Source organism: Podarcis liolepis (assembly GCF_965112155.1).
Source record: "Podarcis liolepis genome assembly, chromosome: 5".
Classification (NCBI taxonomy): domain Eukaryota; kingdom Metazoa; phylum Chordata; class Lepidosauria; order Squamata; family Lacertidae; genus Podarcis; species Podarcis liolepis.
Genome location: NC_139556.1, coordinates 70,158,344 through 70,184,958, shown reverse-complemented (window position 1 = coordinate 70,184,958; position 26,615 = coordinate 70,158,344). Strand labels below are relative to the sequence as shown.

Sequence of the window (26,615 nt, the reverse complement as noted above, 5' to 3'; positions counted from 1 at the left end):
GTAGGCAGCTATATTGGTTGCTATCCTAAGGAACTCCTCATTCAAGATGAGGAAGTGACCTTTAAGGCTAGGTGTGTTTTGCTGGTTTGCTTTCTTATATTAATCTTGCAAGAAATTAAAAAGGTTTCTTCTCTTTAACCGAAATGTTTTTTTGTATAGGCTGCAGCTGAGGATTTTGGTAATGTTCACTGAATGTTATTCTGTTAGGGTTATTTAAATTGACTGTTTTTATTGTAATTTGAATTATATGCCTTAATGTTTCTTTGTAATGTAAGCCGCTTTGGGAAGTCATGAAAGGCAAATAACTGAAATACATAACAAGTAGAAGTGAACACTGCAATTTATTTATAACAGAAAAAAATGAGTTAACTATATAATAGTTATTAACTGTTATGGCGCATTAGTTGTTTCATTCATCCTATAATTGTGAACATTCATAGAATAGTGTATTGCTATGCTGCAATGCTTTCTCAATTACTTGCGTGGAAGCCCCACTAATCTCAATGGGACCTCTGAGTAAATATGTATAGGATTGAATTGTAAGAGTCCTTGAAGAATATTGTTCAATGTGTACATGTAAACCAAGATATTATGGGCATTCTTTAACAACAACTTTTTAAATGGCATACACTTTAATGCATTATATCTATTTTTAAGTGTAAAATTCTACAGTGTTTGAATGGTAGTTTCTGAATGTGCTCCAGCTGCCTCTGATGAAGAAGTGTTCTACGTGCATTAAGCTGGAGTGTGTTTGTAAATAAACAGACATTTTCTTCCAAACCTTTTAAGGATTGCTTCCTTGCTATTTTGGTGGTGGGTGAGCCCCAGTGCTAAGAAGCAGAAGCCTGTGACCAAATGTGGAAGGATGATGGCTTGCCTTATAGTGGAGTGAGGCATTATGAACTGTGGCAATTCATATTTCCAAATGACTCCTAATTTGAACTTTGACTCAATCACTAGTTCAATGCCATTATTTTTTAGGGTAATAATTATGCTGATGGTGATTTTGCGTTTGGAAGTTTGCAGTTCAGGAATGCTGTTGGGCTTGATGTGAGTTGGCAAGGTTGAAGCTGACGGTGGTGGTCCAGGGGTCCTTCTTAACCAGCTTCAGCTGGTTCACCTGTGTGAAGAGAATGGACCTTCCTTCAGTTACCCATGTAATGTTCAAGCTGGAGTACTGCAATGCTGTCCATGGTTTTGGAACTTCATCTGGTACAAAATTCAGCCTTCAGGTTGTTTGTTGGAGCCAGGCAGTTGAAGCAGCCTATGTTGTACCACTGTGTTTCTGGCCCCAAATTTAAAACGCTTGTGATGACCTTTGAAACACTGAATATTTTTAAACCAGAGTGTTTTAGCATTCCCTGCACCCATATCAACTTACCTGTGCCTTAAGATTCACTTCAGAAGCCCTGCTTTTTAGGATCTCACCTTGAAAGACAAGTTAGTGGGCTCACGGAACAGGACCTTCTCTATGGTGTCTCCACAGCTATGGAACTTGATTGCATGTGTAGTTAGGCTGGCTCAGTTTTTTTAGTTTTTTGTTTCAGTTGTCCGTATGATCTCCCTGTCCCTAGTTTAGCAAACTGAGAATAGGTGTCAGACTTGTGTGCACATATCTTTACCTAGTCTCCTCACCTTGAGTGCTGGCTTCACTCCAGGGCTGCTTCCTGTTCTGTCTGTACAGGCCATGTTGCTTTATGAACAAGGATGTAAACTAGGAGGAAACTGTGGCTTAAGAACTGACTGAGTAAAACCAATGTTCTCTGGTTTGGATATATTGGGAATTCTGACTTAAACAGACCTTATTTGAAGGTGGTGTGTTGGGTGTGTGCTGGTCTACTCATATTTGCATTGCTTAAATGGTAAATAATCTGGAATTATAAGGAATATTTAAACTTTATACAATCTAGTCAATCATATTTAAATCTGACAAACTTCATAGGCATAGTACTAGCATGTAAAGCTCTCCCTTTTATTTTCAACTGTTCCTGTGCTATATAAGAAACTGGACTTTGTATACAGTGGACCATGTTTTAATCTATGGTTGCACTTTTCACAGTCTCCAGTTTTAGCAGTTCACTTTGTTGTGTTAATAAAGGTCCTTGAAAATGCAGCTGTGTTCAGGGTCAAACTAGATAAGGCAGAGCAGCCATCCACACATCTGCTCCATTTGCATATAAAGTTGAAGAATCTTCTTTGCAGTAAAATGCCTGTGGGGGAGCAAAACTCACTCCTCCACCTTACCTGCCGTGTTCCACCAGAAGTGATCTCAACTGGAAAGAAGCAGCTTAAAAGTGCAATAGTTTAAGAGAGCAGGGTGATGAGTTTGGCTTTCCTCCCTCATACGGTCCTTTTCATGTGAAGAATAGGTCCTTACCCAGCTCTGCTCTATGTATGAACAGGGCAGACACTGAGATACATGGCTGCTTTGTCACATCTTGTTTGGCCTTCAGCTTCAGGGTGGAGTGTGGGCTTTGGTCCAGATAAAAGACTTCAGCGTGCAAGAACTTGCAAATGGGAGATGTATGTAAGGTACCGCTGGCTGGCATGTGGCCCTCTAGATGTTCTTTGACTCCAGCTCTTATCAACCCAGACTGACATGGGTAGTGATCAAGGGTTGTTGACTTCTAGTCCAGCTACATCGAGAGGGGTACAGGCCAACACCCCCGGTATAAGGCATGCTGTGCTTGTGGCATTCCTTCGTAGGATTTCTAGAGCCATGTGGGTACATAAGTTTATGTACTTAGTGAGCAGAGTCGGCTATTTTTAGCTAGAGACATTTCTTTCATTTTCATTGTCATTGCAGACACATTATTGATGCGCTGCAACGATCAAAGAGAATTAAGTATTTCCAAATCATTGCTTTGAAGCAGTAAACCTTACAGCTGTGTGCCTTCCTCCTTTCTGATGCTGTACTTGTGCATCTTGATTTTGAAATAAAATAATCTCTGTTCTTAAAATAGATTTCCTGAGGGTTGGTTTGTATCTGGAATTCCAAATACCCCATTTTTACTAGAAGTCTTTGTAAGAGAATTTCAAACCCTGGGTTTCAAGTTAATGCTTACGGGCAGATCTCTGTATCCTCTTTGTATGATAACTGCACTACAAATAAACCAAAAACAGTTTGTAAGCAGTGTGGCAAGAAACTGCTTTCAGCATTTGAAAGTACAACAGCTATTTGAAAATTAAGTAGTTCAGGTCATGAGCTTTCAAATGATTCTTGACTGGGCCTGCAAATTCTTACTTGTCCCTCTTGCCATGGTGAGACGTCAGCGAAGCTCTGGTGAGCAAGATGAATCCTTAAACCAGAATGGGAAGAATGACTCTTGCCCCTTCCCCAGCCACAAATGTAGACGGAAGCCTGCTTTTTAGCTGTGTGCTTATTGGGTGCAAACAGAGAGCCATATTTAAAATCTCCGGCTCTGAGCTAGAGTAGAACAGTGTAGTCACAATAGTTTGCCCCTGCGCCTGCTGGGAGTTCCATTTGCCTGGTAGATGCCTACTTCCCCTTTCTGAGCTGGAGGGGTAGCTATATAGCTGTGTACAGCCTCCTGCAGATTGTTCTAAAAACAGGCTTTAGAATAGAAGCAGCAACCCATCAGGTCATTTTTTCTTTTTAAAGAAAGCAACTTCCTTCTAAATATTAGGAAGAACTTTCTAAGAGTAAGAGCTGTTCAACAGATTCCCACAAGAGGTGGTGGACTTTCGTTCCTTGGAAGTTTTTCAGCAGAGGTTGGAAGGCCACCAGTCATGTACATAGAACTTCATTAATATTCCTGCATTGCAGGGGGCTGAACTAGATGACGCTCAGGATCACTTCCAACTCTACAGTTCTCTGATTCCAGAATATACAGAGACCTGGAAGATGGTTTCACAATATCTTTTATTTGAGTAAGGGTTAAAAAAAATAGATGCTAATGATTTCCACTTAAATCAGGACTGCCTACTTGAATGTCAGATATTGGACACATAAATCTGAATATTGATGCTGTGGCTGCTTTGTCTCCCACTGTTATCTCACTGGTTCCCTTGCCAGGCCTTCCATCCACATCACAGAGGTTCTTCCACATTGAAAGAATGATTTCTTACAACTGTGGAGCAAGTATTATGTGGCACCTGCAACAGGGCCAGTTCTGCAGATGGAAACAATCAACTGGGAATATATGGGGTAAGGCAATCTCATATGTAAACATGTCCCAGACTGTTAAAGGCTTTATGTACAAATAGGAACAACTTGAACTTGGCCCGGTAGCAAATTGGCAACCAGTGGAGATCTCTAAGCAAAGGCGTTCTATGCTGACTGGGTCCCACTCCTGTCAGCAGCCGTGCTGCAGCTTTCTACACTAACTGCAGCTTCTGGATCAAGCACAAGGGAAGCCCCTACATTAGCAGCTGTTGACTCTCTGGCCTACTCCCAGGAGTCTCTGCATAGGCTTCCTCAATTCAGACATCCATGCTCACCTGTGGGTGTCAGGAAATGGGGTAAAAGAGCTGCATAACATTGGGTGTACTAAGGATAAAAGCACAACCCTATCCCCAGTGAAGCCTACTTCATGAGGGTATTTGAAGGGAGATATGCTCTCCGTTTTCTCCCTTTCCTACTTATACACAAGTTTCTTGACCAGCTGCCCTCTACTTTTCTTTCTCTCTTTCTCTATTCACACCCCACCCCCTAGCATACATGTGTCTCTTGCCCTGCTTTTCCTCTCCTTCATTTTCCATGACACAGTTACTGACTTGTCTACTTAACAAGGGGCAGTTAATGAGGAACAAATTCAGCGAGGTCTTTTCAGTGACTAAACTTTGTATGCAGAGTTTATTTCAGGGTGCTGTAAGTGTCTTTGAAAAGGTGCAAATTGGCTCTTACATTGACATCTAAGCAGGTTTTGCCAGCTTGAGAGTGCTTCTCTTTTCTTTAAGCAAAGGGGTCTGTTTTCAGGACCTTTGTTAATGGCCCCCTAATGTACACTTGTTTGCTGTTACAGTCACAAAGTAAAAGCGTGTACATTCACTTATTTATCGAGTGTTGTGGTGGTGGGTTTTTTGGATGAGTGCAGTCATAGCAGATTAACTACGTTGAGAACAAAGTACTTGGATTCATTGAGCCTGTTGGGTGCAGGGCATGTGAATGTCTTGTTTTTATACAGTGTGACTTACGGTAACTTGCATGCTCCAGTCATCCAGGCAGTAAGTATTTCTTCTCTAGTATCATGGTTCTCTTTTTTCTGATGTAATGTAGCCAAAACACCCACCACCTATGCAGGAGAAGGAGGTAAAGGCTGCCTTGGTGAACCCCAAAGTTTGCAGAAGTACAAAAAAAAAATCTTAAGAAAGACACACTAAGAGGGGAAACCCCCCCCCCAAAGTCTAATGAGCACTGAGCATACTCAGGGCCACAAAATGCAAACTGCCTGGGGATTGGTGGAATGGAAAACCAGATCGGAGTCGAGTGGTCGGAATACGGAAGAGCAGCACTCTAACATTTTGTAGTGATCCCACTTGCGACTCTGCTAGTGATAAAAGTTACAGACAGCTAAGCACCTATCAACAGGTTCTGGTCATAGGTAGGCCAGAGAGCCAACAGCCCCTAAATTCACTTTGGCCTCTGGCTTGGTATCCCATTTCTGAGGGATGAACCATCAAAATCTTAAGTTGTGACTGCTACATGGAAGCTGCTGGAAATCTATATACTGGCATTGCCACTTGGTGACCTTTTTAATATGCGAGACCACTCTCAACGCGACTTGCCACGATTGTGTGGGGAGTCACTACTTGAGCAACAGGAAGAGTTAGGTTTGAAAGGCATAAATAGCTCAAAGAGTCTGAAGCAGAAGCATTTGGAGTTCATTCTCATATAGACAGTGGTTGTCCCTTCAGAATAACAGGTCTGATATAATGCCACGAATATTTGTTGTTTCGAAGCGACAAACTATTTGGAGTTCAGATGAATGTTTGCAGGACAAAGGCTGAGAGAGGAGCAGACTCAATCTGAGTTATGAACAAAACATCCAGAGCTGCTTGTCTGCCCTCACAGGTTTTAATCTCTTTTCAGATTATACAGAGAAGTCACAGAATTGAAAACACTGTCTTGAGGCCTTAGGGCAAAGCTGACAATGTGAGACAAGGGTGACCACATTTCATGAGTTAGCTTCTGTTTTCAAAACAAAACAGGTATAGGATGGAGAAACCATTGCGCATTGGAAGGGTCTGTGTGGATGTAACAAGCCCAGTGGTCCTGATGAAAATTCTTCCAAATTGTTGAAGCTCCTGTTCTCCCAGGGGAACAGCCACTGTGCAAAAATGGCAGGTTTTTTTCTTGGAGTAACTCAGCAGCCTTAATGCATAATTGTAGTTACGCTGTAATGGAAATAGATGCTGTTGTTTATCACATGATGAGCTAGGCATGTAGCACCGGTAAAATGAGAGCATTCCATATTGATGAAGGTCCTATCAATGCAGAGGGCAATGATAATGAATAGGAAAAGTGCTGATACCCAACATAGCCATGGGTGTATGCAGTATTTTTCTGAAACATTTGCATTCAAGATTTTGACTTCATTGTATTTTCTTTGTGATTTGATCCACCCTGAAGATCCTATGGGACAATATAGTGGGGGGGGGGGGGGAGAAGACATAGATTTCAAAACTAAATAAATCTGATGTAGCTACAGTATAGTCCTCCCCAGGGCTCTTATTTATTTCAATAAAGATGTAGATTTCAGCATTAGTACTTAGGATATTCATTCATTGTTAGTCTACTATAATGTTTCAGCGAGTTGCTTTTTTAAAAATAGAATGATGATTCATTGTTCATTTTGAGAAAAAGTTTCCGAAGGCTGTTAGCTGTATGAGCTAATATAATTGCTATTTCTCCCCTCACCCCTTTAGGGTGTGTTGCTGCAGAGATTGCTTGCCTCCATGAAACATCTGACACCCCTCACCCTTCTTGCCTGTGGCTCCTTTAACCCCATAACAAACATGCATATGCGTCTATTTGAACTAGCAAGAGATCACCTTCATCAAACAGGTCAGTGTGCAGAGTTGGAATGTGGAACCATTGGAATCTCGGAAAATTGGCAACATTTCACATCATTGCAACACATTTTTATTCCTGTTAATTAAAGTTCAAGACTTAGATATTTCACAGCATGCTGAACAGAATTTTTGCACCTTTATCACCTCTTAAAATAAGGCTCAAAATATGGAGATATAAAATGGGATTTTCACACCACAACGGTGAAGTTATGTCAGCTGTTTAGTAGAATAGTTGCAGATTTAAACTTGTTTAAAGGGGCCTTACTCCCCCTGCCCCATTTTTCTTGAGGAGCAAAGAAACACTTTATATATGTATGATAGTCTTAGCATTTAGTCTAAAGATTTACAGTTTACACTAGGGGAAAATGGGGAAAGGGGTCATATTCACGAAGGCGTAAAACTGCTTCTTCAAAACAGAACTTGCAAAAGAGCTATGTTTCAGCAGCTTTGGTGTTTCATTCAAATGACCAGGATAGCTCTCTGGATCATCTAACTCATGTTCATTCAGGCACCAGTAAAGCCTCAAGGTAGGGATAAGTAGGTAGCTATTTATTTAAAGGCTCAGAATCATTGACAGATGGAGTGTTGGACATGGATGCTTCGAAAGCATCAAGAAACAGTTCAGGAGCATTTAGCAGATTGCAGATTTCCGATGCTCGGGTGAAACAAAAATACCAGAGCAATATTAGTACATCATAACACTTGCATGAGCAAGTTACAGAACCAGAACTCAAATACAGTTTCAATGACCGGTGACAAGGCAAGCTGTGAATATTGATATTTGGCCCAATTTACCCTTGCAATGCTACAATGCAAAGGAGAAAAATGGGAAGGGATCTATTAGTAGCAGCCAAAGATTTTTAGTAGAAAATTGGGGAGGTACTTCCTCAGCATCAGGGAAGGAATGGCTTGCTAAAGTGAGTGAAGTGGTTGACAGACTTCATCCAACTGAGAGAAGGAAAACAGAGGTTAGCAAATTTTAACAATAACTGGCTTCTGTTTTTTCTTTTGTGAATTTAAGGTATAATCTTAGAACTGACAAATATCGAAACTTTCCCCTGCTATAAAGAGATGCTTGCTGTTACATTTTCATAGATGTGATCAAGCAGTTATATTTTTCTATATTTTTTCAGGTTGTTATCCAACCCATAGTAATTGGATCTCTAACAACTGCAGTCTCTAACAATTATGTTGTCTTCAATTACACATAGTGTTTGAATTGTATAGGCTCTTAATGGTGTATGGTTTTGTATAGGTCTGAGTTTAGCCTTCTGGTAAGTTGTTTTAAGGGAAACGGAGACAATTAGCCTGCAAAACTGGTGAAATAATGACAGCTGTAAAATAAATGAATGTTGCCGAGCAAAACAAGAGGAACAGAAAGCCATCCCTGCCCTTATGGAGGACATTTAGAACCAAACTAGACATGAGTATGTGTGCTTTGTTTAGGTAAATGGCATCACAGGGAAGCCTGATCAACCTCCAGCCTGTGTGTGGTGGTGAGGAGCATTTTAACACTTTCCTTCTCGCAGACAAAAAATCCCCTTTCTGAAGCTATTTGCATTTTAGGGAAGCTTCCAGTGACACCATTGGTACTGAGGCCCAAGGCTTATACCCTAGGATGCTATTTATATAGTGAACAAATGTGCATAAGTGCACATTAATTGCTCGTGTATTCAATTAATGTTACATCTAGTTTGGCCCTTGGTTGATCAGGAGGCTTTGGCTGTGGCCCTCTGACCCTGCATATTTGAAAGCACACAGGAACTGGTCCTGGTAATGGCACCCTGGCATTTATGGGGGGATGTGCATTGCGTGGAGCTTCTTAGGCCCACATCACTTTCTTCAGTGTCTTGGCAGTAAAAACAGACACTGTTCTTTGCTCAAGACAGGTTCTTAAATTGCCCTAAATGAAGACACTTCCTTGTAACAAAAAGAGCTCTGGTCATCAAGCCAGAATCCATGCGTTGGATCCAGAGCAGATTAGTTGTACTTGAGTCTCATTAACATTGTTGAGGCTTAAGTTAGGCATGCCTTACTTTCCCCAATTATTTCAATTGGGCTTTGTGCAACTAACTTGGTCTGCATCAAATCCAGTGAACCTGTTTTCACAGTATTCCAACTAATTCTTGAAATCCATTTTTCATGGTTTAGAGTACAAACAGTTATGAATATAAGGGACACAATAAGTATGATAAACAGATTCTGTGAGCGCAATGCCCGTACGTTGCAAGTTTTTATAGGGATCAATAGAGCAGTGTTCCAGCACCAGTTCAGTGCCACCTGTTTCACTTGCACATGCACAGGCATACAAGTAGGCAAAATGATGGGACATTAGAGGATATGTCTCTGGTACTCCCACGTATCCCTTCCCCTCCAATCAGTACAAGTGAGTCTATTGAACCCTACTGAATCCCTAATTGTGCAGATATGAATTTGTAGTGTTGGGGATCGGGCCCATCCCTTTAGGAGTTTCCTTTGGTAACTTTTTATACACTCCTTGGTGTCTCAGCACAAACTCTTTCTTTTCTTTTTCATTTTTGCCATTCCAAGCACAGCATCCTATTCATCCCTGCCAAGCAACTTTGGCTGCGTATGTTAAGTGAATTTCTCTCTCCTCTATTCACACCAGCGGGCAAATTTTATGAAGTCACTTCCTAAATACAATGGATGTGACTATACACCAGTGAATAGCTATGAGAGTAATGCACCCCTTTGTATTTTATTAGTACTCATGTGAAACCTTATTTAACTTTTCATGCCTTGTCATGCATGGCTAGATATTTCGTCTCATAATGCGATTCAATTCCGTGTTCTACAAGTGCCTTTTAGTACCGTGCTGATGGTGCCAAATATCTTTTTTGCAATCTGTTAGTGCTAATGCTCTCAGATGCTCATGTTCCTCTGTGCTCTTATTATCTTCCATTGCTTCCTACAGTTTAAAGAAGGTCAGAAATGATCTATCTTTTCTATGTATTTTACCTTTAATGAAATCTTTTTTATAGAGTGCTTCAGTCTACATAATGAAAGGAATGTAAGATGTCGGCCTGAGGGAAGATGAAAAATACAAGACCACTCACCTAGTGCTCTGGGTTAGATAATAACAACATGTGTGGTTTTATTTCTCTTCTTTCTTGAATTTGTTCATTTTTGGCCACCACTGGGGTAGGAGGCCAGCGTATAAAAAAAGCATCAGATTGTGGGCTTAGGTGAACCTTTTGTATAATCCTTATCTACCCATAAGCAGGCTCTTCTTGGCTAAGATGAATATTGTATACCATATTAACATTTGGCAGGCAATTGTTAGAAACAAACTGCTGGACTAGATGGATCTTTTGTTCTGAACTAGAAGGATTTGAGAAAAGAGTCAAGGGAAGATGAGAAAAATGTAAACCAGCAGCGGACTTGGTCTCTAACATTAGGAAGATATGATACTCGCAAACACCATGTTAGGCATTGTGCCATTTAACTCAGTATTGCCTACACATGACTAGCAGAGGTTCTCTATGGTTTAAGATGGATCCCTTTCCCATCCTGAGCTGAAAATGCCAGTGATTGAACCTGGAACCTTTTGCATCAAAGCAAGGGCTCTACCACTGAGCTTACATCTCTTCTCTCTAATATTAGCTGCTAGATCTCCCATGCTGCTTGCTACTCCTTCACTGAAAATAACGGGTATGCAATCTTGCCTGTTCTGATAAATCTAATGAACTTGCAAATGAACATGTGTAGCAGTCAAATCAACACATCCCATGGTTTTGCCACCTGTTTGGCAGATATGCTTTAATAAATCTAAGAACAATGTGCTGATGGTTTAAAATTCCCATTCAGACCAAGAATATGTAATGTTGGTGGCTTGTATTATAATAATATGAAGCTTGCTCTGTCATTTTCTCATTATTTTCTTTTCTTCTATCATGAAACATTTGGAGTGTGCCTCTCTTCATAAATTCATTTCTTCCTCATCTGTCTTTGTGCGGACCAGAGGAAACCTCAAAAATAAGCTGGCAAAAAGGCAGTTGTAGTCAGTTTCTTGCCAACTGGAAGAAACATTATTTACCAAAACATATTCACTCTTAAATCTTTTTTCCTGCACATCAGCCGTACCTGAATCACACCACTTGAACGTGTGTTTGACTTGAGGGAGAGTTTGTACTTGAGCAGTGGTTGGGTCTGAAGCTTTATTAGCTGGCTCAGCAAGTCTTAGATCAGGCTGTAACACTCAGATCTGACAGCATGCTATTTTTTGAAGTCCCTTAACCCTACGATCTCGTTATTTTGGAAGGAATGCATACCTCACCTATGCAAACATACCAGCATAATTCCTCTTTCAGCCTGCTTGTTTCACAATGGGACATAATTTGATCAGGGTATTTTGTGTGTGTGTTTTTGAAGCACATATGATCTTTCTGCTCAGAAATTTTGAATACTATTAGTTTTACTTTATAGTCAGTCCCTCCCATTCCCAGTGTCTGGGCAGATTTGCTCTTATTTCACACTCTTGGCGGGAGGTGGATAGGTTTACACAGTCAACTTTGTTTTGAAACATGGTCTATTGCAAAGTACCGTACTGTATGATGATCATGGGTATTGTATTCCATATGCTGTTTCCATTGTAGGGTTGCTGCTCATCTCCAAAAGTTCAGTTTCACACTAATGCTTCCTATACAAGGAAGTGGTCTTAAGCTATCTCATGTGGATACTATTGCTTGGACGAAAAGAAAAGAAAAAAAGCCAGATTTCTCCATTGATTTGTAGGGATCAGAAAGAAAATACCCCTGAAGACAAGTGGGTGACCAAAGTTTCCATAGGTGTTCTAGGAAATGTATTGAGTCTGGGAAGCTATGGAGAGTCTGAAGGTGTTGTGATGGTGTTCCGTATTACTTAATTACCACCATGGCATAAGCAAATAAGTTCCACTATGCTCTTCTTTTCCAAATGAACAGTAGACCATGTAACAGTTGTGTTACATTAACTTAATTATGTACAGTCAATATATTAGATAGAAAATAAAGTAGTCATCCATTTCGTTTACTGTGGGGCAAAAAGACCACCTCCCGCTTGGGTGGATTTCACCCAAAGATTACTGTACAACATCATGTGCCAGTTTCACTGATCTCAAGTTATGAGTTTCTCTGAGGAGCATTTAATCTAATTTGAAGGTTTAAGTGTTATCATTAACATTTCTTGAATACAAGGATGTTCTGGTTTGACATATTCCTGGTCACATACCAACTGAGAATAGATTAGAATGCTGAACACTAATTAACTAATAAGGTTCTGGAACCTTTAAGGATACGAGTAGTCATGCTTTAAAAAGGAAGGAAATTATGTGGGATACTAGGATTGGTAATAATCAACTTTAAATATCTGCTAAAAGAAATTGAGTGTTTTAGTTAGTTGTAACAGCATTTTCAGTGTTAAAATCTTATTTTAAGAAGCTTCTATTACAAAGGAGATTGGACAGGTTAGTAACCAGGAAAGGGTAGCACAGGACTTCTGTATAGACCAACTGCAGGCAGGTTGTCTCCCTTGAAGGAGGTACAAGTGCCATGCAGGGGGTGGGTAGGAACTCAATTGGAGTACCAATAGGAGTACCAAAGATCACAGGATGCAGAAAAGATGCATAGAGAATGGTTCATTGCCCTGATTTTCTGTAAATCACAATGGGCTGGGTATCTGCACGAATGGTCCATGGCCATCTGGCGAAAATGACCAGCGGCTGGCCGTGTGAATGTATCCTAAGGGGCCATCTCTGTCCTAGTGTAGAACAAGCCATCTGGGCATGGTCCTTGTGGCCCAAGCATCATGGCTTTCTTCATTTGTGTGTTGTCTTCTTCGGGAGTAGTCACAAGGTGATGTGATGTACACTGCAAAATCCCATTGCATATCCAGCTGTCCAGCTGTGTATTCTTCCTGAAGACTGTCACTTCTACTTGGAACAGATATCTGTCCACTGCTTGCCAGCAAATGTAAGGTCCTTTCCAGCAGCAAGATATAATGAGAATAGCAACAGTATGAGAAATTGCCCTTTAATCCTCATTAACAGGTGCTGAATGCATATGAGGATCCCAGACAATTGATAAAAGCAAGGGGACTGCATCATAAGTAACACACCTCCTTCCCTCCACCTTTTTGCCAGGGATTTGCAACATATTTAAACCAAAAGCTATGCAACTGAAAGAATAAAATGCTTGATCCCAGGTGCCAGGTTAGTGTCAGATTTAATTAATGTCACAGCAGTTGCTGGCATGAGTTTAACTTTGATTTTCCATTACAGAATGAAACTTGGGGAAATTAAATACTGCATGATAAGGTATTTCCATGTAATCTGGAGAAAAGGTTAGAGTGTAATCTGTGATAATTCTGTTTAAGATGGCAACAGTGCCTTTTTGAAACCTTCAGAGCTTAGAAGGTGCTGAAAGACATAAAATAAATATATAAATTTATTGTTACTTTACGTTCCTATTCTTGGTGTAGCTTTGATAACCAAACAAAGCCATATAATAGTGAGAAATATTCCCCTCTCCTCCTGCAAACACCCATAGGAATTATATCTAAAACCTTCAGTGTTTCCAATCTTTCTATCCATTATGCGCATAAAACATGATCCAGCTCTTATATGCAGGGAGAGGAAGAAAAAGAGTATAACTGCATTGCTGGCCCTGCACCCGCTGCAATCCACAGGAATGACATCTCTTCCTCGAATGCTTTCCTGGAGCTGATGTGATCATTAAGCTGTATCCCCAAAGCGGTAAAGTGACAGAGACAGGGTCAGGTTCATAGGTGCAGACTGGCCGCCCTGGCCAAATGCAAGTGCATGGCTGCATGACCAAAAAGTATCCTTTACAGCTGATATAACTTGCTGTTGTCTTGCTCTCAGCGACTCATCTGGGAATGCAAGCAGTTATCAGATTGCCCAGGCAAGGCTTGGAAATCCTTCCCTGCATAGCATGCCTTCAACTATGCTCTGACCACCCCCACCCACAAACCAGCAGGACTGCATTCAAATGCTGCTTTATTCCATTTTCATGACTTTTCCCTGTTAAGTTCTGCAGTATATATCTGAACTTTCATACAATGAAAAAGCCACTTCTGAAACTATAGTGGAATATAGTACAAGTGTATTGCTCATTATTGTGTTATTTGCTTCCGGGGGGGGGGGGGACGACGACCATATTTGCAAATAATATGGAAATGAGTGCTAAACATGCACTATATTCCACTATAGTTTCAGAAGTGGCTTTTATGTTCTGTGAAAGCTCAGATTTAATGTGGAAATTAACAGTTAGGGAAATGTCCGTAAAAAATAAACAAACTGCTGTTTAAATGCAGCCAAGGGATTGATGGTTTAACCTATTTGCATTTTCATGCCAGGTTTATATACATCTCGTCTGGGGTTTTTTTTTGTGGATTTAAAAAAAGCATGAGAAATGTGTGTTTACATTTTAAACACTTTGTACACATTTTGTATGCCTTCCATTCCATTAGTATATATTTTGTATGCTTTTCAGTGCATTTTCCTCTATAATGTACATTTCTCAGCATAAAATTTCTTTTTTTAATTCTACTTTTTTGAGCAAAATTGTGTTGCAGAATTTGGATAAGTTTGGGATGGGTTAGATTAGTTGACTTTAAAATATAAAGTAGGGTTAGAAAGACCCATTGAAGTCCAGTCCATCTGAGTTTTACATGAAAAAAGGACTAAGCACATTGCATTTCTGTGTGGTCTTTTAAGAGGAAGTCCTTAAAAATCCACAGGGAAGCACAAAGGCAACATTTGTGATGAAAAATACAAGTTCTTGCGATGTGGTCTGAGTGCTGCAGCCCTGCTCTTTTACAGCTTTAAAAAAGAGAGTCCAGTGGATTAGAGCAGCTCATGTGTATGAATGAATCAATTTATTTCAGAATGCACCAGAATGCACATGTGTAGTGTTTTGCACTTCTGCACCCCCTTATTAAAATATTGCAAGTCTTTTTGATGATCCCTTGCTTGGAGTTGGATGTGACATGCCTATCCCCATGTAAAGTGGACTTGCAGTATTTCAGTACTGAGCACATGGTGGCAAGGAGCACCACGTGCTAGCCAACTAGATTGCTTTTTTAAAAAATGTAAAAGAAAGAGACCAGGCATTGCGTCAGTCCACATATTGCCTTACGGAGGGTTCTGCATAACTGCAGATTCTGATGCGGATGTGGACTAGATTGAATCAGGTGAGTCTTCTTTGGAATCTGGGCAATTTCACCACATCTCTACCACTACAATGACTCTAGTTGGATTTTTCATGCTGTAGGTAGGAATAAATTGTGATTTAAGATTTAACCTGGCTATAGATGTCCTCTTAGAAGGTGTGGAGGGACTTTGAAAACTGGTGTTGATGCTACTGCAGGAAGGTTTGAATAAGCCCTTGGCCTGAAGAGGCAGCTTTTAATTTTTTACACATTCTTTCACATTCAAGACAGCTAGCCTTACATTTAGAATGGCTGCAGAATCAACATACAAGTCAGGCATGCTTTTACCTTTCTACCTCAGGCAACAAGTAGGGGAACTACTTTTGAACTTTAATTGTAGCGAGCATGACCTGGAGTAATTGGTCAGCAATAAACATGATGCCACTTTATGACCTCATTTCAGTTTTTTGGTTGTTGTTTTTTACTGTAATAGAAAGGTTTGCACTTTCTATTAAAGTGTAGATCTGAAGTGAGGCCATAAATTACTCTGGCAAAGTCTAGAGTGCCCATTACTGGAACCTACTAAAAAAAAGATTAGAAAAATCATCTATCATGGCTAGTTCGTGTATAGCCTCTGCTTGCAAAAATATGCTAGAAAACATTCCCAAGCATCTGCTAACCCTGAGATTTTGGAAAATGTCAGAGCAATCATTTCACTCATGCCAAGAAGATAGATAAGGATTTTCTTACTTTATTATAGGGTGAGGGCTCACATTAGGCAATAATATTTTTTGGAGATCTTTTCCTGGATACTGGCAAAATTTACAGCTGGTTAAATTATAGCAAGAGGAGCTTTAAAATTCATAGGCTGCTCTAGCCTAAAACGAACAGCTCCAGCTAGAAAGGAAGTCAGATGATAATGGGTTGTGTTCAGTGCAGCCCTGAGGTGGATTCCAACAGTGCAAATATTTCTTCTTGAACAATAGAATGTTCTCCTGCTCTCCTCCCCCCATGCAGCCCCTAAAACTGTTTCAGCAGTTCTCCCAACTACCCAGAGCAGATTTGGGGACCACATGGGGAGGAGAGGGGCAAATCCCATTGTGCTAACACTAATCCTTGCCACTGGTGCAGTTATTTTGCTGAGTACCACCCAATAGCTGTAAGAAAGCGCAAACTAGAGAAACCAATAAAGCGTAGAACTGCAGTGATGAACTGTGGAGCACATAAAGAAGGCAATAGGGGAGGTATTGTTGGCTGAGTGGTGGTATGCACATCTTGCATTAATTTGGTCCCAGACCGAGTCCCCAGCATCTCATGAAGGACCCCTCAAGATCTGAAGAGTTGTTAATCAGTCAGCAGACAACGCAGCACTAGATGGACCAGTGGTTGAACTTGGATAGGTCATACAGCTTCACATGTTCACAATAAGTAATGCTGTATATTTGATTAGTTGTAGGTTGACGTTGTTGCCAAAGTTAATCCATGAAAATATTTGTGATCATTTATTTAGCTAGACATTTTCATCCACCCCAGAGTGTTGGGAAACAGATGGATGAAAGCTTGTCTTCCTGCAGGCTTCCCTTGCTATTTATACTTGGATAAATTTGATAACTTTTAGGAAAACATCATATTGACTTTCCCCAACCTCAATTGAGGACATTAGGGCCTGCCTTGAAAATTATATTACATCAAAGATTTCATTGCACTGTTGAAGAATAAGGGCTTCTGTTTCCATTTTAATTAACGTGGTCAATCATATGGATGGAGATCTTTGTCGCAGATAAGCCCAATTAAAGATTTCTCTTTTTTTGTTTCATACCATTCTGGTCTTGGTCTGAAAAACCTTTCTTATTAACCGTTTTCTCCCTTGACTGTCCTGATTTGCTTTGCTGTGCACTATTAAGCAGAGTGGCAGAAAACATCTACAGAAACATGTCATTATTCCTTCAGCATGTGGATAAGGCATGATAATCTTGTTAGCTAGTATGCATCAGATACTAAGAAATAAACACTGGTCAATTAAAACATTCATCAACTGCGCTATCTTGAAACTGTTCTGGTACAGTTGCTAGAACTAAAAATTCATTAGCCTTATCTTCAGTCTGTCTAATCCTATGCATTATAAATGAAAAATGTTTCTATTTGCAGAAGGTTTTACACACATCCACTTTTCCTTTTAGTACTATCTAATGGAGTTGACGCTTCAGTAATAGAACTTAGAACAGTTTAATCGCCAAGGAGAGGGAACAATGCTTTTTATTGTTTACATAATTTTCATTTCCTCATTTATCACCATTACAAAACAGATATACAAGGACTGTCCCCCCCCCTTTCTGTTTTCTCCCTGTACCAAGGAAAGTACCGAGTGATTGGAGGTATAATTTCACCAGTTAATGATGAGTATGGAAAGCAAGGGTTGGCAGCAGCAAAGCATCGTGTAGCCATGGCTCAACTTGCACTGGAGACCTCCGACTGGATCAGAGTAGACCCTTGGGAGAGTGAGCAAAGGCAATGGAGTGAGACTGTAGTGGTTCTCAGGTAATGATGATGTCTCTCTGTGATGCTTCTGCATTCGATGATCAAAAGAATCATGGGGTGTCTCAGATAAGCTGTATTTTAGGAATCTTGCCAGCACTACAAAATTATATGCTAAGGGCAGAATAAGCTAAGGGAATTCAAGTGAGTGGGGTCTTATGCCACATTTTTACAAATCTGGGCTTTCAGTGTACCAAAAATGTCTTGAGAAGGACTAGGGGAAATGTAAAGCTGGCAGGCTGCTTTACAGTGAAGAAGTGACTGATCTCCCAGGGAAGGAGCCAAGAGCTTTTAAAGGGGTACTGAAGCCCACCAGGCCACTGGATGGTTTCACACATACACAGTGCGGAGGGTTAAATGGAAAGTCTGGAAGCTGTGTTATCTTGTTATATATATTTGATTACAACAATAACCTTCCTGAGTGAAGAATACTCTAATTACTGTATACAGTTCCAATCATGGCATAACAGGAAAAGCTAAATAAATATTTTGCTATTTTAGATTATTGCTAGCTAAACATGTATGTTCTTCAAAGCCAACAAATTGGGCCTGTAGCTCAGAGTAGGTAGGGGAGCAATATTTTCTCATAATCTTTGAGTCATACCTGTAAAAATAAACTTAGATTATTTTTGTAGAAGCTCTCCCTTTGAATCAAACATGTTAGTGTGCAACAACTTATCACATGTATTATCTAAGCCAGTGGTGTCCAAACTTTTTTCAAAGAGGGTCAGATTTGATGAAGGAAAGGGCTGTGAGGGCAGACCAAAGGGCCAACCCCAGGAAATAAACTGCTACAGGGGCTGGATTAAACTGACCAGCAGGCTGGATTAGGCCCCCCAAACGGATTTTGGACATGCCTGATCTAAGCCACTATAAACATTAAGTGAAAATATCCTTTGGTGTTTGAAAACTAACACTTTTCAACCAAATGGATGAACGTCAAAGGTGAGTCCACTTACCCTCCTCGTAATGCAGTGTTCCTCTCCAACAGGAAGGCTGTATAGATATTTCTACCAGTCACTTTATTAGAGTATCACAGCTCAGTTCTGTCTATGTTTATTCCAGAATTGCCATTGTATTTTGTGGAGCTTACTCACACTTAACCTGGGAGTAAACATCCCCCTGTGCATAGGAATACATTGTTAATGTACTTCCTCTAAAGAGAGTTTCCCCCTCCCAATCTACACTCATCAGCATCTGAACTGGGGATGCCTATGCACAGAGACCTTGCCCTTTAAGCATATATGGGCATACCTGAGGTCCTGATGGTGCAGACTTCAGTTCCTAGGAAAGCCTTTGTGTGTAGAGAAGAACTATGTACTCAGGCTTGCCCAGCTATACCCATCCAGGCCTAGGATGTTGGGGATGGGTCTGGGGTAAACTGTGATGTTGGAAGCAGGGCCAGCGGCACAAAGCCATTGTCCCTTTCTCAGTGTGAACCCCTTCACTAACATATGAAGGGACCTGTGAGATACATGGTGATGAAATGGTACCTCTCAGCTATCTGTTTCGTTGTCTGAGGTTCATTTACAGCCATGACTCCCTGATGTCTGCTTCATCCAAATGTCTTTTGGTAGTATTTTTTTCCTTCTTCAAGACAGATGCTGTTCGCTTTCCTGTGATTAAATTTATATTCTGCTCCTCATTCCAAGTCTCTTGTGCTTTCTAAGGCTGTGTGTTGAACAATCTGAAGTCCTTAGAAGACCCACCTTGGGTTGTTGTTTTTTTGCCTCATATAAGGAAAACTTTGTCTGGCATTGTCATCATTAACGAAGATGGCTTAGAATGGGTGTCTGAATGCATTTTTCATTGCTGTGGCAAGGCAGACACAAAACTGGAGGGCTGTGTCAAAACTCATTTGATCACCGGAAGGCCTGTATCCTTTGTATACTTCATTGTTTTTGTCTTACATTTCAATAAAACACCTATGCAGATCAAATGTCTGTCAGTCTTTCACTTGTGAGACAAGGAAGGTTTTTTCTACAGGTTAACTCAGCTAGGGATCCTGGATTTCCTTCCGCCTGTCCTCACCCCCCAAAAACCTGGGTGCTTTCTTGAGTTTTGGCTTGCTTACTTCAGTCATCTGACATCTTTTGATACGCATCAGATTAAAATAGTAAACCTAGTTGTTTGCTAATGTCTGGCTTCTGTAGGCTTAATTTTGGTAGGCTTGGGTACGTTGTGCTTCATTGCAACAAATGTCACTTTGATATTTTCTCATTCTGTAGTTTTTGGATGTTCTTGCCATAGTCCTGCAGAACTGATTCACCAAAGAAGCCAAAATTCTCTTTCCCAGAGTTCATCTCAGATGTCTCTCTACCTTTTTCTCCCGTGGAGCTAGGAGGCATAGTCCTTCTTTTAGGCACTTGTACTTTTTGCTTCTGAAGGCACTGAAAACCTGCTTACCATTCTATTGTACTGATCCTTATGCTAGTTTACAGTACAAGGATTATTCTATTATTCCCACTTACTTTTTCTTTACACAGGCACATACTCTTGTTCCTGTCTCGATGCCTTGACAGTTATTCATGTCTGTCACAGATCACATTCTAGTTCTCCAATTATGGCATTGCATCTTGCTTTATCATAGAATTGTAAAGCACCACAAGGGTCATCTAATCCAGCCTCCTGCAGTTCTGGAATCTAAATTCTATTTTGTTTATTGTTATTGTTATTGTTATGTTATTCCTCAGTCTTGACAAGAAGGAATTGCTGTTGAGTCTACAAAATATATGGGAAAAGAAATGTTGCTTAATTGTCTTTTGATCCAGCTCTCTTCCCATTTCTTTTGCATTACCCGATTTGAGAGTTCATGCATGCCTTCTTCCTTGTCCTGTAAAATTACAATATTCAATTAATGCTTAACAGATTCTGCTAGGCAGTTGTCACAAGCTGCTTTGCTTAATCTTTGAGGACTTCTATAAATAAGTAAAATGTCTAGTGATGCTGCATCTGGAAAGCATCAACACCAGACTTTGGGAAGAGGTGTTGAGAATTGTCAGGAGAGAAGGGAAAAAAACACCTTCTATTCAAGTTTGCAAGTATGTTCTTTATGCTTTAAAAGCTAGGTGATATGAGTAGATTGACATACTGCTTGCCGAAAGTGCAAAATATAATCAAACTGTAGTAAGAAATCTCTGTACAAAATGAATGTATATTCGTCACATAGCTTGGTACTTTCTGTAATCTTCAGCTCATACTGTGTCTCGGCTTGGCTGGACTCTTTCTATGCAGCACTCCTGACACTGATCATATATCTAGCTGAATCAAACTGTGAGAATTACAGCGGGCAAACTGCATCTCCAAAGCTGGTGCTTTTTTCTTATTCTTAATTAACACTGTATTATTATTATTTCTTGGGATTTCTTATTTGCTTCCACCATGAGGTTCCAGAGCGTATATCAACATTTTTAAAAATACAACATTAACATCAGTTAAAACAAATCAGCATTAGTTGTGATGTATCTAACTTACAGTACAGCCCTATACATGTTTACTTAGAAATAATTCCCCCCATCCACGAGCTTAGTAGAACTTACTCCCAGGAGAGTGTAGATATAGATAGGATTGCAGCCTTAAGATGTCAAGCTTTGGCACATCTCCCAGTAGAGGAATGCAAGAGGAGGGAAATCCTTCTTCCTGTCTTTAACATTTTAAACAGCTACAACACTGCTGCTTATTCAGGTGTGAGGAAGTTCATATGGAGGTGAATTGAGCTTGTTCTTAACCTTTGTAGGCCTCGGAATAAGTTTGGCACATTGCTTGCAGCTTGCTTAGAGTGTAGCTCTACAGTTGTCTACCGGTTTTGGCAACCATATTCATTGTGCTCACTTTACATTCCTTACATTTGGATGCCTGTAGAGTAGTGGGTTCAATTTAGAACAAACAAACCAACACTGAATGGCATAGGTTCTGATTGTAGAAGAAAACTGCTCCTGGAATCTAGCTGCAGGCTTGTGTTTGAATTTTACAGTATTCAGCTCCATGGTGGGTCTTGAACTGCTATCAGCTGGGAAATGTGAGGACACGATTCAGCATGTCCCAATCCAGCCTTCCCCAAAGGAGACCAGTCACATCAGCAAGGAAGCCTCTTGACGCAAATAGGCCACATGGGAGACTCTTTGATCCTTGTAAATAGGATCTGGGTCAGGCTTGTCACTGGTCTGGGCAACTAAGAAGCTTTGATGTCACTGTTGGCTTCAGGCCACCTTTGCCTCACACCCCTGAGCATCTGCTTTACCTATCTCCTGACAAAGCTTTGCTGTGCTGAGTTACTCCGTTTGTTCCCTTCCATATTTCTATGTTCTCACCTTTTAGAAAGCTCTCCCTGGTTTCCTTGCCAGCCTGGATCCAAACAACTGAGGAGCTAACTAAGCAGTTCCTGTTATGTTGTTGGTGTCTCCCATTCAAAAGAATAAAAAGTAAAACATTCTATAGGACATTCTCAAAGAAGAACTTCGAGCCTAGTCAATGACCTTTTTTGTTGTTCTCTTTTTGAAATTGGAGTGATTTTTTTTTATGTGACCATTTGCAGCTTATTCTGTAAATGCCTGAAATCTTTATTACATTTTATTGTGTGTTATAAAGCTGAAGTCCAACAAAAGATACTGTTTTACATGCGTTATATCTCCTAGAGGAGTAAAAGCAACATTAAAAAGAAATAATGGTCAATCGAAGATGTTCAAGTTAGGACAAGAATGTGAGCCGCCATTGACACAAATCTTGCAATGCACAGAATTAATATGGCAAGTTCTCCAGCCATCTAATTAAGCCCTGAAGTACACAAAAGCCGATTGAGTTTTAGAAACTGAAAGTGCAAGATAATCGCTTTGTGTATCTCTGAGAGGATTACCTTACACAGAGCCTTTTATTTTAACACAGGCACCATTACAAAGAACTGCTTAAATCACACCATATCAAGGAACTGCCCGGAGAAAACAATTGGCCCATAGAAAAGGCTGCCGGAGCATCGTTTGCTTCATCACTCACAGGTTTGTTACTGCTTTCGGTAGTGTTCCTTGTGTACATGATAATGCCTTGCACCTTTATCAGATTAATACCCATGCCTAAGTAGGAAAATAGAGCATTTATTTATGCTTGTGGCTGGAGCCAGGGGTCAAAAGTTGGGAAACTAATGCTGTGGGAGATGTATCTGATGCAGCTTCCCAGGTGTGGACAAAGGAATTGCTGGTATCATGGTGGCTGGTTCTGCCCTACCAACTACCTGTGGTTCGTTAGCATGCCTCAAGATTTCCCTCGCATCCATTGCACATACAGCATGTGGGGAGCTCTCTCCAAGCAGCTGACAACTTTGCAGGATTTGCAATCAGAGGGAAATTTATTTCTGTGTGTTTAGTTGTACATGTCAGTGTACAGAAGTAGAGCCTGCCACAGCAATGCCATTGCATCACTGTGTGCATTCATGTTTCACAAGCAAATGAAAGAAAATGTCTCAAATTGTAGTTTGAGAGCCTGTGAAGCAGTACAGTAATGAATGTGCGTAGGTTGTGTCATGACCCACCTCCCTGAACACCTGGAAAATGCTACGGATTCCAGTGATGCCGAAATTTCAATTTAAAACCACAACTATGCTTTTTTGTTTTAATTCCCAATTAGCTCTCTTTCTAGCCCTTTTCTCTTCCTCCCAAGTTTTGCTCACTCTTCCCTGCATGTACTCCTAAATGAGCTTTTAATTCCTATTTAGTAATGCATAGTCAAGACCCCAACAGATGTTCTTCAACCACCTGCAAGCAGTGAATGATTTTAGCTTATCTCTCCCAAGCTAGGTTTAATCCCTCCCATGCTGTTGACAGGCTTGCCTGATGCTAAAAATTTCCATATGTACCTTGCACAATGTGTTAGTAACTACTGTTATCCCAGTTGTCCCGTGGATCATAGGCCAGGGTCATATACATATAGATACATGATTTGTATTTGCAGCCTGCCCTTCTCCAAATAGTCCCAGTACAAATTATTATTAAAAATCGTAAAATAAAAACACAAAACTAACCAACAGCAAAGTTAACAGGAGTGTGGAAAAGCAATGCAGGATAATGGAAGAGCATCCATTCCACCAGTTGTGAAAAAGCCTACAACGATGGTGCAAGACTCACCTTGGAGGGGAGGTTATTCCACAACCATGAATTATGCTGACTTTCCTCTAACATGAGGAAGCCCCTTCAACAAATGGAGGGAGCCCTGGATCCAACCCAGCATCTGCAACACCCCTTTTACTTAACTATTTCTAAATTATATTTTCTACGCTTGCTTTAAAAAACAACAACAAAACTTAAGGAAGAACTTTCTGTAGAGAAAGGCAAGCTCCACTAAGCATGCAGAGATTTAGCTCAAGAAACAAATTTTGAAAGATCTCAGATCATTTTTTATTCTTAGGCTTGTGTTCAGCAAGGTCCTACACAGAGTAGACCCATACCAATAACCTAAGTTAACCTCCATCAATTTCAGTGGGTCTATTTTGACCAATACTAACAATAACAATACTAACTACAGTGAGGGGGGACAGTGTTTGACCCACTGCTAAATTTGCCCGTTTGCCCTCCGACGAAGAAATGACCAGTCTATAATTTTAATGGTAGGTTTATTGTAGCTGTGAGAGACAGAATAACAACAGGAAAAACACCAGAAACCTAGAAGACAAAAGTCAGAGGTTGAGGTGCATTATAATGAGTGAAATAAGTATTTGATCCCCTATCAACCAGCCAGATGTCAGGCTACCTGATATCTTCACTGTATGTAACGAGCTGAGATTAAAAGCACCTGCTATAAGGGAGAGGTCTTACCTGTAATCCCAGCTTGTTACAGTACCTGTACAAAAGACGCCTATCCAGAAGCAATCAATCCAGCAGATTCCAAAGTAGCCACCATGACCAAGACCAAAGAGCTGTCCAAGGATGTCAGGGACAAGATTGTAGACCTGCACAAGGCTGGACTGGGCTACAAGACTATTGCCAAGCAGCTTGGTGAGAAGGTGACAACAGTTGGTGCAATAATACACAAATGGAAGAAACACAAAATAACTGTCAACCTCCCTCGGTCTGGGGCTCCATGCAAGATCTCATCTCGTGGAGTTGCAATGACCAGGAGAACAGTGATGAAGCAGCCCAAAACTACACGGGGGGAACTTGTCAATGATCTCAGGGCAGCTAGGACCATAGTCACCATGAAAACAGTTGGTAACACACTACGCTGTGAAGGACTGAGATCTTGCAGAGCCCACAGGGTTCCCTTGCTCAAGATAGCACATGTACAGGCCCATCTACAGTTTGTCAATGCACATCTGAATGACCCAGAGGAGAACTGGGTGAAAGTGTTGTGGTCAGATGAGACCAAAATCGAGCTCTTTGGCATCAACTCAACTCGCCGTGTTTGGAGGAGGAGGAATACTGCATACGACCCCCAAAACACCATCCCCACCGTCAAACATGGAGGGGACATATGCTTTGGGGGTGTTTTTCTGCTAAAGGGACAGGACACCTTCACTGCATTGAAGGGACGATGGACGGGACAATGTATCGTCAAATCTTGGGTAAGCATCTCCTTCCCTGAGCCAGGGCATTGAAAATGGGTCAAGGATGGGTATTCCAGCATGACAATGACCCAAAACACATGGCCAAGGCTACAAAGGAGTGGCTCAAGAAGAAGCACATTAAGGTCCTGGAGTGGCCTAGCCAGTCTCCAGACCTTAATCCCATTGAAAATCTGTGGAGGGGGCTGAAGGTCTGAGTAGCTACACATCAGACTCGAAATTTTACTGACCTGAAGAGGATCTGCAAAGAGGTGTGGGACAAAATACCTCCTGAGATGTGTGCAAACCTGGTGGCCACCTACAAGAAATGTCTGACCTCTGTAATTGCCAACAAGGGTTTTGCCACCTAGTACTAAGTCATCTTTTGCAAAGGGATCAAATACTTAATTCACTCATTATAATGCACATCAATCTCTGACTTTTGTCTTCTGGGTTTCTGGGGGTTTTCCTGTTATTCTGTCTCTCACAGCTACAATAAACGTACCATTAAAATTATGGACTGGTCATTTCTTCGTCAGAGGGCAAACGGGCAAATTTAGCAGGGGATCAAATACTTTTTTCCCTTACTGTATGCAACAAAGAAAAACAATTCCCATTTTGGCTCCTTAAATCACCCTCTATTCAGTGTCATGCCATTACATTAAACAAAGGGAAGGAAAGAGACTGCAGGGTAAATAGTGGGGGTGCAGATGGAGCACTCATGGGAAATAAGCTTCCACACCTTAGTTTTTACTCCGGCAGCGTACATTGAAAGGACAACATCCAGCAGGTTGTGCAATGTCTGACTACCAAAAAAAGCCCATCCTTCAAGACTCCTTAAAGGAGTTTTCGGGGGGTGGGTTGAATGATCTGTGGTGTACAGAAGCTTTCTTCAGCTCAGCTAAGAGAGAACACTCTCGTGACTGCAAAACATTTGTCAACCAGGAAATATTATAATTCTTCTCCTGCTTGGATTTCAATCTGAGCTGGAGAAGAACTCAGACTCTTGTAAAGCTTGCATCTCCTTTGAGATGGACTTTAATGAGTTCTCAATGAGCCTGGCTTCTCTGAAATCTCTACTTTCTTGTTAGTATAACAGCAGCCTGCCATTTTTGAGAACATCTCAGTTATTTGCTATTTCCTTTTGAAAGGTCCTCTGAGATATTTACAAGGGCTGCTATCAGTTTAAAACGCTTTCTGCTTCTGTGTAACTTATTTTAGTAGGTCTTCACATCTCCGATAAGGGTCACTGAGTTTAGCATCACATACAGAGTGGTCTTTTCCTTTTTATAAGAGACCCTTGATCTTTATTTCATTTCAAATTGAACTTGGGCAGATAACCTGGTTGGTT

At 40.7% G+C, this 26,615-nt stretch overlaps 1 protein-coding gene across 7 annotated transcripts in view; it reads left to right on the top strand.

Moving 5' to 3' along the window:
• NMNAT3 (nicotinamide nucleotide adenylyltransferase 3) overlaps positions 1-26,615 on the top strand; it is a 35,030-nt gene that overhangs the window by 4,054 nt on the left and 4,361 nt on the right. For 4 of the 7 annotated variants that reach the window (XM_083506615.1, XM_083506619.1, XM_083506621.1 and 1 more), the window contains exons 2-4: positions 6,889-7,027; positions 17,559-17,742; positions 22,621-22,730. In XM_083506615.1, the coding sequence (XP_083362741.1) occupies positions 6,919-7,027; positions 17,559-17,742; positions 22,621-22,730 (403 nt within the window). In that variant the 5' untranslated portion in view covers positions 6,889-6,918. Of the gene's footprint in view, positions 1-6,052; positions 6,172-6,888; positions 7,028-17,558; positions 17,743-22,620; positions 22,731-26,615 lie in introns of all 7 variants that reach the window. The other 3 variants (XM_083506618.1, XM_083506617.1, XM_083506616.1) reach the window with 1 other exon arrangement.